The sequence below is a fragment of the Propithecus coquereli genome, unplaced genomic scaffold (assembly GCF_000956105.1).
Source record: "Propithecus coquereli isolate 6110/MARCELLA unplaced genomic scaffold, Pcoq_1.0 Scaffold39, whole genome shotgun sequence".
In the NCBI taxonomy this organism is placed as follows: domain Eukaryota; kingdom Metazoa; phylum Chordata; class Mammalia; order Primates; family Indriidae; genus Propithecus; species Propithecus coquereli.
The window spans coordinates 7,677,689-7,689,003 of NW_012149618.1; the positions used below are offsets into that span (position 1 = coordinate 7,677,689).

At 36.8% G+C, this 11,315-nt stretch overlaps 1 protein-coding gene across 1 annotated transcript in view; it reads left to right on the top strand.

The window, feature by feature from the left end:
• BIRC6 (baculoviral IAP repeat containing 6) overlaps positions 1–11,315 on the top strand; it is a 262,303-nt gene that overhangs the window by 24,893 nt on the left and 226,095 nt on the right. Inside the window, exons 2-4 of the mRNA XM_012652423.1 lie at positions 2,427–2,608; positions 4,106–4,243; positions 10,912–11,105. Of these exons, the coding sequence (XP_012507877.1) occupies positions 2,427–2,608; positions 4,106–4,243; positions 10,912–11,105 (514 nt within the window). The remainder of the gene's footprint in view (positions 1–2,426; positions 2,609–4,105; positions 4,244–10,911; positions 11,106–11,315) is intronic.

Sequence of the window (11,315 nt, forward strand, 5' to 3'; positions counted from 1 at the left end):
GCCTGCCTCGGCCTCCCAGAGAGCTAAAAATAACATGAATTTTTGACTTATCCATGGTTTCATAGAGATTGCTTTTAAAAAAAATTTGAAAGATAATCACAAACATAATCACCAGCCAAACTGTGCATTTGAAAGACTGAGGATTTGCCTTCACAAGAAAAATAACACAAGAAGTGTCAAAGTGAAATGTCAGAGATATCAACTGTCAAACTTAGTACTTAAAGAAATTGGACATTTCATACATAATAACCTAATAATTAGTTAAGTTGAGGGCATAAGAGCCTTTGAAGGAGCATGGCTGACATCAGCCTACTGTTGCTTCCCTGCCTGGAGCAGTATAGCACTCTCTGTTTAAGAATGGTCTTCCCTAATTCAGGCGAGAAACTGAGAATGGACTCGGCTGAATGAACGTAGTCCTGCTGCACGCTGCCATGTAGACCTGAAAGAGTTCTAAAGAAATTCCCACCAAGACTATTTGGTCAGTGTCCATTATTTTGAGTGCTAATATTGCATAGTGCAAGAAATTACAAAGAAAATTGTTGACTTTTTTTGGTCCTGTTCTCTTGAGGAATCTCTAGTGACATCATATGGAATCCTAGTGTTGTGTGGAAACCCATTCTTACCTTTACACCTATCTGGGAAGGTTTCACCCAAATTGTGAGTTTTATAGTTTGTTTCTTAATTGCATATCTCTAAAACAAGAATGCAGGATTTGTAGTTTAAAAAAAGTGTGGTTATAAATTATAGTTGAAATTTTAAAACTATCTTAACAATTTTTGTAGTGCTGTACTATATAAATACCGTAAGTTTACATTGTTTACAAGATGAATTATCTGTCTGAAATGGCAGACAATTGCACCTGGGGACCTCAGTCTATGGTACATATCAAGCAATTCAGCTTTCTCTTATGTCATGACTTTGCTTCTTGGGAGCACTTTCAGTATCATTAGTGGCATTCTGTATGGGTCCCATAGTGTTATTCAAGGTTTATGATACTGCACTAAACACACTAAATACGCGAGAACCATGAGAGCTCACTTTATACTGCAATTTTCAGTTTACTGAAGAGATGAACTGCTCAGGTGGATATGATTAGCGTCACATGGTATTTTAAGCAGATACTTGGAACACTTGAGCTCACTGCAGTACCAATGAAATTACAGTAGTATAGTGAGTTGTAAATTTGTGCAGTTATAGTTTAAAACTGCATCTGTACGTCTGTTTACATTTCTCTTGACTGAATGGTGCCATGTATGGTTTATAAGTGTGTGTTGTATAAGTTTTGATAAATTTTATCTTGTCACAATAGATTTGTTTATGTTTCATGGTAGAAAATGATGAAACAGACTGTTATCTACGTATGTATTCATGACATACCTTTTTCTTAATATTTTTGATATTTCTGGGCCATGTGTCTTGTCTGCAGGTTTTTTCAAATTGTATAAAATCTCCAAAAATTTTTCCAATATATTTATTGCAAAAAAGTTCATGTATGAGTGGACCCATGCAGTTCAAACCTGTGTTGTTCAAGAGTCAACTGTGTATTTTTTCCTATACATACATACCCATGAATTTATAAATTAGACATAATAAGAGATTATCAACGATACCTAATAATAAAATAGAACAATATGACTATTATAATAAAAGTTGTGTGAACGCGGTCTTTCTCAAAATATCTTATCATACTTACCTATTTTTGGACCTTGATTGAAAATATTGTATTGTACTTAACCTATTTTTGGACCTCGATTAACTGTGGGTAACTGAAACTGCTGAAAGTGAAACTGCAGATAAGGGGGAAACTACTGTTCTAGTAACTATCCTTCCTGACTTTATGCTTATTGAATTTTGCAAAAAAATGACATATTTCAATTTCATTTTTAAAAGTTTTGTTCCACCATTTTTTTTTCTTTAAGAGATAGGGTCTCACTCTGCCACCCAGGCTGAAGTGCACTGATACGATCATAGCCCACTGTAACCCCAAACTCCTGGACTCAAGCAATCATCTTGCCTCAGCCTCCTGAGTTAGTGAAGACTACACATGTGTGCCACCATGCCTGACTAATTTATTTTTTATTTTTGGGGGCCTTACTATGTTGCCTAGGCAGATCTTGAACTCCTGGCCTCTGGCCAGCCTCCTGCCTTGGCCTTCCAAAGCTCTGGGATTATAGGCATGAGCCACCGCACCTGGCCAGATACTCTCTTTTATAACAGCAATTCATTTGTCAAATTTTGATAATTTTGCATTGATACTTTAATCTGTAGTACATATTCCATTTTAATCAGTTGTCCCAATCATGTTCTTTAGAACAATTTTTTCCAGTCCAGGATTATATATTGTGTTGAGTTGCCATGTAAACATTTAGTTTTAATGGACTATTGGTCTTAAAATCTTACGTGTTGAATTTTTGTTCTTTTAACAGCTAAACCAGGTGGACAGGTGAAATGTCAGTATATTTCTGCTGTGGATAAAGTTATATTTGTGGATGATTATGCAGTAGGATGTAGGAAGGACCTTAATGGAATCTTGTTGTTAGACACTGCTCTGCAAACTCCAGTTTCAAAGCAGGATGATGTGGTTCAGCTTGAATTACCTGTTACAGAGGTAAGTTGAAATAAGTATCAATGTGGTCTTCTACTTAATGTAATCTCAGACATTTACATGAAATTAAGCTGTCCTGTAAGAATATTATGCACGTACCCCTGTAAAAAAAGAATTGACTTATCGATCACAACTTTGTTTAAATGTCTTTCCTCTGCATAATAGATGGGTTCTTGTTGAAGTGGTATTTTAGGCGTGAATTGTACATCAGCACAGATTGAACAGCTGTAACATAGACCCTGAAATACAGTGGCTTAAACAAGATAGATTCTTTCCAGTAACAGTCCAGGGCTAAGTATAGGACCAGCATTGCTAACCTCAACACTTAGATTAGCTTGTGAGCTTAATACAGGTGCTTCAGGTCTCATTATTTCTCATTTGCAGGGAAAGGGAGGGCAAAAGGCCAGGGGAGCACGCTGCCATCTCTCTTCTTCCCTTTCCTTCCCGTCTCTCTTTTACTTTCTCCCTCTCATTTGTTCTTGTTCTTTTCCTGTCTTTCACACACTCTCCCATATACCCTTTCGTATTCACCCCATTGGACTGAATTTATAGTCACATGGCCACACCAAACTGAGAGGGAGACTAGGAAAGAGGTGTCTTTTTTTTTAGTGTTAAAAAACAAGGGAGAAATTCGTATTAGTAAACAACCAGTAATTTTTGCTGTGTATCATGTCTCTCAATAATCCCAGCTTTAAATTTTAGCCATATGTATTTTTCTGTAGTGTTAAATTTTCATTACTTAATTTTTAAGTCTAGCCCAACTTAAAATATTTTTTATGTGGGTTAATAGTCATATCATGTAATGTTAAAGTATATTTTAAAGTTGTTGGATTTTGAATCATTTTAAATAGATTATAAACAATTATAATGCTGTTTTCCCTAATAAAGTGAGATATTATTTTTGTCTTCATACTAAGTTGTTGATTATTGTTTTGCATTTGGTCGATTTTTTTTAAAGACGGAATCTTGCTCTGTCACCCAGGTTGGAGTGTAGTGGCTCAATCATAACTCAATGTAACTTTGAACTCCTGGGCTTAAGTGATCTTCCTGCCTCAGCCTGCTGAGTAGCTGGGACTACAGGCACACGCCACCATGCCCAGCTAATTTTTCTATTTTTAGTAGAGACTGGGTCTGGCTCTTGCGCAGGCTGGTCTTGAACTCTTGAGCCCAAGTGATCCTCCTGCCTGGGCCTCCCAGTGCTAGGATTACAGGCGTGAGCCACTGTGCCTGGCCCCCATTTTCTATCTTGATTTGGTTTATAATAACTACTGTGTCTTGAAACTTTACTATGTAGCACTACCCTGAATACATTGTTTTGTTCATTTAATATTATAATAGCCATTTAAATCATTATTTGATTAATTAGGTTTGTTAAAAAAAAGTAAAAGTAGGTAAGTTTGTATAGTACCTGTCATAATCATTGCATATAAAATATCTGAGGATCTCAATTTTTTGGTGTGTGTATGTTTAATTCTCTGTGATCATTTTTTTTTTATTCAGGCACAGCAACTCTTATCAGCATGTTTAGAAAAGGTAGATATTTCTAGTATGGAGGGTTATGATTTGTTCATCACACAGCTCAAAGATGGTTTAAAAAATACATCTCATGAGACTGCCGCAAACCACAAAGTTGCTAAGGTAAGAAGTTAAAGATTACCTTGTTTGGGGCTATAACAGAATGAACACTTTTGTCCTTTTGCTTTTCTTTCTCTTTCCCTTTAGAAGTGTTCTAATTATAGATTTTTCTCTCTTCTGAAAAACAAAATGTGCTTATAAGTCATTTCAAAGTTGAAACTTTTTTTGAAGTTTAAATTCAGTTTGTGGGAACTATTTTGCTTGTTGTGTTTCTAAGGCTTCTCCGTGAATCTTCCTTAGTGTCCGATGGCCCTGTATTGGTCTTGAGGCTGATGAAAGAAGCTTCCTTGTTAGGTTATGAGCTTGGATGAGAATAGAATATGTCTTTGGAAATGGGACCATTTTGTCCTTTCTTTGAAATTACTTTTTTGGCATGACTGGGATGTCTGTGGGAGAGGGTGCTTTGAATGAAAACTTTCCATGTATTTCATTAATTTCTTCTGTATTTTTCTTTTAAGACCTTTTATAAGTAATACATGTAATACATATAAAACTTCCATACTGAAGGATATACAGTAAAAGGTAAAAGCCATTGTCCTAAAAGTAATTTGTAAATTCATGCAGATCTTTTTTCTTAAGTGCAGTTGTAATTATACTAAAATATTGTGATATACCTTGCATTTTTTCACTTAAGAATTTATCTAGGTTATCTGTTCATACCAATCCTAAGATCATTTGCATTCTTCTTTTTATTTACACTGAATTTTATTTTGTAGATTTACCACGATTTTATTAGTCCTTACTCTATTGATGGGACATTTTATTTAGGAAAACAGAAACCATATTATGAATTTCAACAGGAAGAATTTATTTTAAGAAGTTAATTTAACCAGGAGTTTGAGAATTCAACAAGTGAAAAGGAAACGCTGAGGTAATACAGAATGGTGACTACAGGAAGCAGCTCTCACCTAAGTCTAGAGGAACAAAGAGAAGAGGTTAGGGTTATTGGAACCTAGATGCTTAGAGAATAGACCCTGTGGATCTGGGACTCAGACTTTTGAGGAGGAACTGCTTCCCTGCTGGTACTTGAGGAGCTTGGAGAAGGGTCTTGTGGAACTGGGACTAAGATCTCTGAAGAGAGGTGCTACTTGGCTGCTCTTAACTTTGAGGGAGTGCCATAAAACTGGACCTGGGAAGGCTAAAAAAAAAACCAAAACGGAATGCTGAATACTGGAAGTATCAATTGCCGCCACTAGGTTCTTTGCTGAAACAATGTTGACAGCAGTGGAGTAATAGGAAGGAGCAAGTCTTTCTTCCCTTAGCAGGCTTGCCGTTTTCCCTCCTGTGCTCCTACTGGCAGAATCTAACAACCAGGAAACTGGTTGACAAAGAGGAAATAGAGTTTGCAAGTCCCAACCCCAACGTGGCACAGCAGAGAATTAAAGGATAGGTTTGGAGCTGAGAGACAATAGTTTAATAACTGGCACAGTCTACCTCTTTGGCTAGTCAACATCTTCATACACACTTCCTGCATAAATGTATTTGAACTTGCATGCAACAGAAACATTATACTTAATAAGGTGCATTGCTCCTTTTTTACAAATGAAGATTTTTCTTTCCTCTTCCTCAGAAAAGGGAGACACAAAGTTTAAACAGATTTTTTTAAATCTATCCCTAGATGGATACTCCTAAAATTTAATCATAGTCCCACTGTTTAGGTAATAGAACTGTGCTACTTAAAGACTAAGTTAACAACAATCAGAAATTCTTAACATAAAATAATGTCTGTATGTCTATCTATCTGTATGTCTATGTCCATCTAAATCTACATCTATCCATCTGTCTACCTATCGTTTATGCAGTAAGTGAAGAAAATATGTATAGCTGCTGCAGTCCTCAATTCTATATGGTCTAGAGGATATATTTGATATTTATAATGTCTTTTTTATACTACCTATTGCATATTCCTTTTGTCCTCATCCTGGTCAGGATTCTTTACTTGGTGGAGTGACCCAAGACTTCATTCTTGAAGTATCTGAATCCTCAGTGGTACTGTGTTTTTCAAGTTGTTGTATTAATAATTGTCCATTCACTTTTACTATTGGATATGGAATTAATAAGAGGCACCCTATAGAAATCTCCTGGGCTTTACAAAAGCTCTCCTTGCCCCTATTATTCAGCATCAATCCAGTTTGTCAGTTTTAATCAGACCAAGCGGTAGAATAACCTGCTTTTTGCCTTTTATTCAGGGGTAAGAGGAGCCCAGAATTGCTAGGTAGCAGTCTCAACACCCAGTTCAATGGAAGCATTTTTGTACTTATGCTGGAACATTCTTCCCTTGGGAAGTAAGACCTGTAGAATTTAAAGCTTAAAAAAAAAATCCATGAATGGATTTTTAAAGTATAATGGTGACTGTGCTGGGAGAAACTCTAATATGCATTTTTTGTTGATCCAAAGCATATACTTTATTCTGTAAGGTAGAATTCTAACCTTTCAGGGTGTCTCTCCCAATTAGTGTTGAAAATGAGTCTTTAGTAAGCCACTGAACTCTTGTCAGGCCAGCTCCCTCTAGATGATACACAGTAAGACCAGTGAATTTCATGGGCAAGAGCTCATTGCCACATCTGTTTTGCTTTGAAATTCTTTCCTTGCTCTCTGCTCAGAAGCAGAGTTGTCTGGAATACCATGATGGTGCATAAGACATTTTGTTAGTCCACGAGCAGTGATATATTATGGCAGAAGCCTTGTGGGCAGAACCGATAAATGCATACCCAGATGTATATCTGTTATAGTAAAGACAAATTGCTGCCCAGTCCAGGACTGAAGGAATTGATACGATCAACCTGCCATTAGATAGCTGGCTTATTTTCCTGGGAAATGGTGTCATATTGGTGGCCCACCTTTGGTAACTGCTATTGGCCTATTACGCAATCAGCAACAAGTGTAGCTTGGTTAGTCTGGGTGAGGGGAAGTTAGTGTGGTTGGACCTGTGCATAGCCTCTCTCTTTTGCCATGGCATTTGCATACAGATTCATTGAGCAGGCACCGGAGTGGCTATGGCGAGAGGCTGACTGACATGTATACAGTGTGTATAATTTGTCCATTTCCTCTGGAATGGAGGCCTTTTGGTGACAGTTCGTGTATTTCACAAATATTTTCATACACTGTTTATTTTGAGAGATCTGTCCATAGACCTTTACCCTTGACGTTGTTAACAGCCTTTCAATCCTGATTTTCCAAATGCCTGACCATCCAGCAAACAAATTAGAACTGTGCATTTATCAGTGAGGACCTTTATTTCTGGCTAACTCTCAATCCAAAGAGAATAGTCAAATACAGTGATTGAAGTTCTGCCCACTGAGAAGATTTTCCTTCACCACTGTACTTCTCATTGGGCCTGTAATTCTACAGCCATCCACTTTGAAGTGGTACCAGCATATCATGCAGAACCATCTGTAAATCAGGGCCAAGAATATTTTCCCCTCATATTATCTCATTATAAAGAATTCCCCATGAAGCTATTGATACGGAATGAGGAGGAGATATTATAATGAAAGTGGGTGTTGTATAGGTCTGAGCCACTTGAATTCAGCTTATGCCTTTTGGACTTTCTCAAGACTGATCCCTATAAAACACTTGATGAAGGATACTTGTTGCTTTTGCATAATATTATGGTTTCGTTTGTCACATAACACTTACTTTGTGACAGACAGCTTTGATTACATGGACATTAGTCTCACGGATAGGTATTAATCTCTTATCTGGGACCAGTAGGAAGCCAGGAGCTGTTTTTCAAAAGAACAGTTATTTGCATGAAAGGGCTTGCATTTGCTCCAGGACCCTAGCATTCTGCTATGTGATTGTCCCGATTCAGGTTGCTACAGGCTCTTACAGCGTTATTATTTGCCATGGATACTTCCAGTGTCAGTGTCGTTGAATATGCTCTTAAGGTAAAAGTAGCAGAGTATCTTGCAGTGCAGTCTGGACCAGTTGCAGAGTTTCTTGTTCTATACCCTACTTAAAATTGGCAGCCTGATGAATTTCTTGATAATTGGGTCAGAGTAGCATGTTGAAATATGCTAAATATTGGCTCCAGAATCCAAATAGGCCCACCAAGAATTGTGTTTTTTTTTTGTTTTCTCAGTGCTTGATGTTGTAAGTTGTAGCAACTTGTTGTTCACCTTGGAGGTAATATCCTGATATGACCAGATCACTGGACCTCCAGAAACTTGACTGAGGTTGTAGGATCCTGAGTGTTTCTGGGGACTATTGATTTTCTCTGGCTTGCATCTTATTAAGGCATTTAAGTTCTTTGCTACTTCCTCCTCATCTGGACCAGTCAGCATGATGTTATTGATGTAGTGGACCAATATGGTGAAATGTACGATGTTAGGATGATCAGGATTTCCGCATACTACATTATGGTAAAGAATGTGAGATACAGTCCTGGGGTAAGTAAGATTGTTAAGATTTATTGTTTTTCTCTGCCAGGTAAAAGTGGACTTTTTGGATGGTCCTTAAGAATTAGTATAGAAAAATACTTGAGAGAACTGTAACTGTCTACCAGATAACAGGGGATTTGTTGATTTGCTTCAGTAAACATACCTTATCTGGAACAGCAGTTGAAGTCACTACCTGTTAGTTTACTGTCCACAGTCATTAATCAAGATCCCTTTACATTCTGTGTAGATGATACAGGCCAGTTAAATGGGGATGAGACCATTTGTTTACTTCTGTATTCTTTCATGTTTGTTACAGTGGCATTAATTTTAGAAATTTGCTCAGGAATGTGGTATTGCTTTGGTTTAATATCTTTGTAGAGAAGGAAAGTTCTCGGGGAGGGCTTCTATTTGGTCTTTCCTGCCTTAGTGGTCCTTAGAGAGGAAGAGAGAGCTAAGGTGGGGATTTTTCCAGTTGCCTATTCTAGATCTCTTTCAATTATGCATTTAAGAACTAGGGAAATAACTACATTTTGGGTTTGTGGACACACAGAGCTCACTGTGACAACTTTTTTGCCCAAACTCCATTGATTACTTGACCATCCTAAATGCCCCACTTTGACTGGTGGACCACGGTGATATTTTAGGTCATTTCAGTGCCACTTTTGGAAATGTACGAAAAATCTTTTCTTCTGTGCACAGTCACTATACTGAATGCTCACAGGTTTCTTTGGGAAAGGTTTTTAGTGTGATGTACTGTACCTAGTCGGTGTATTGTTGTGGATCTTTTCTCAAGGGAAGTCTGCCTCCCTTTCAATGAAAGGGTTCTGCATCTCTGAACAGATTAGGTGAGAAGTTTTCATTGTCTCTCTCTCTTTTTTTTTTTAGCAATTCAATTCAAGTTTTTGGCCATGAGTTTTTCAAGTTATTTAGATAAATAGTAACTTACGAGGCTGCCTAGAGTGTTCTAGACAGAGTGGAAGCCATTCATAGGTGAACTGGAGACAGGGTATAAAGGTGAAATTACTCTATAGACTTATTTTTGCGGGAGGATAATTCTTAGCATTTTTACAGTATAACTTGTTCAGTAATTTTTGTAATATTAAATAAGTGTGGTTAACATTTATTGGATACTGTTGATCCTCAAACTGGTGTCAGAATCCAGGTCTGTGTGACTACAAGGCAGGCCTGTGTTTTTAGTTACCATTGCTGGATTATGGTGACAACAGCAATAAAAATATATACATTTGCTAAGCTTAACTAAATCATCATGTACCCCAGTAATGATAATTGTCCAAATATGTTCTTACGGATGGAGATATTTGAGTCTTACTTTGTGCTTAACATTGTGTATGTTGGGTGATTATGAAAAATGACATGATTTTAGTTGTACTTAATTTGTGGTTAGCTGTGTAAGAAGATGTGTTACCATCTGGTTCTAAACTGTCTTTTTCAGTGTAGTTGAGGTTTCATTTTAAAAAATTAAAAAATTTGAATTGACAATTACATATTTATGGGGTATAATGTGGTGTGGGATTTGTATATACATTGTGGCAAGATCAAATCAAGCTAATTAACATATCTGTCACCCCACCTTGTCATTTCTTCATGGTGAGAATGTTTACAATCTACTTTTGTAGCAATTTTGAAATATACAATATGTTATTATTAACTGTGGTCAGAGTGCTGTGTAATAGATCACTCAAACTAAAATAGATAAATAAGACTATTTCTCTTGTCTAACGGAAACGTTGTACCCTTTAACCAACATCTCCCTTTTTCCCATGTATACCCTTTGACTCCCCGCCTCTGGTGATTACTATTCTACTTTCTGCTTCTCTTTGAGTTCAACTTTTTTAGATTCCACATACAAGTGAGATCATGCAGTATTTGTCTCTCTGTACTTAGCTTATTTCACTTAGCATAATGTTCTCCTGGTTCATCTATGACTTTACAGATGACAGAATTTCCTTTTTTAAGGCTGTATAATATTCCATTGTGTATATATACCACATTTTCTTTATCCATTGATGGATACTTAGATTGTTTCCGTGTCTGGGCTTCTGTGAATAAGAGGTTTCATTTTTTATATAACTGCAAGTTCCTGCTTTATTTTATTTTTTTCCTCGTCCTAGAGTCCACAGGCAGCAACTTCCTGCTTTACATGATAAACTGATGGAGTAAACTGACTGAGACTGATAAATTGTTCTTTATTTGATAATGATTAAGTTATGATTTTGGTTAAATCTTTGGAGTATGTTTTCCTTTGTTTATACTCCCATTTTCTTTCAGTGGGCCACAGTTACATTTCATCTTCCTCATCATGTGTTGAAGTCCATTGCCAGTGCCATTGTAAATGAACTCAAGAAAATAAATCAAAATGTTGCTGCCTTACCTGTGGCGTCCTCAGTGATGGACAGATTGTCTTACCTCTTACCTAGTGCACGTCCAGAACTTGGAGTGGGGCCAGGCCGTTCTGTAGACAGGTATGAACCTTGCTTATAAAGAGAGGTGGCAGTGAGATTGAATTGATTAGTTTTTGTATTAACCAAGAATAACTGTAAAATGTGATTGTGATTAAAAAATTTCAAAGTATTTTGAAGACCAAATTCCAATTTCTATCAAAATACTGAATTGAAGTAAACTACTACTTGAATTGCTACCAAATAGGCCCACCAAGAATTGTGTTTTTTTTT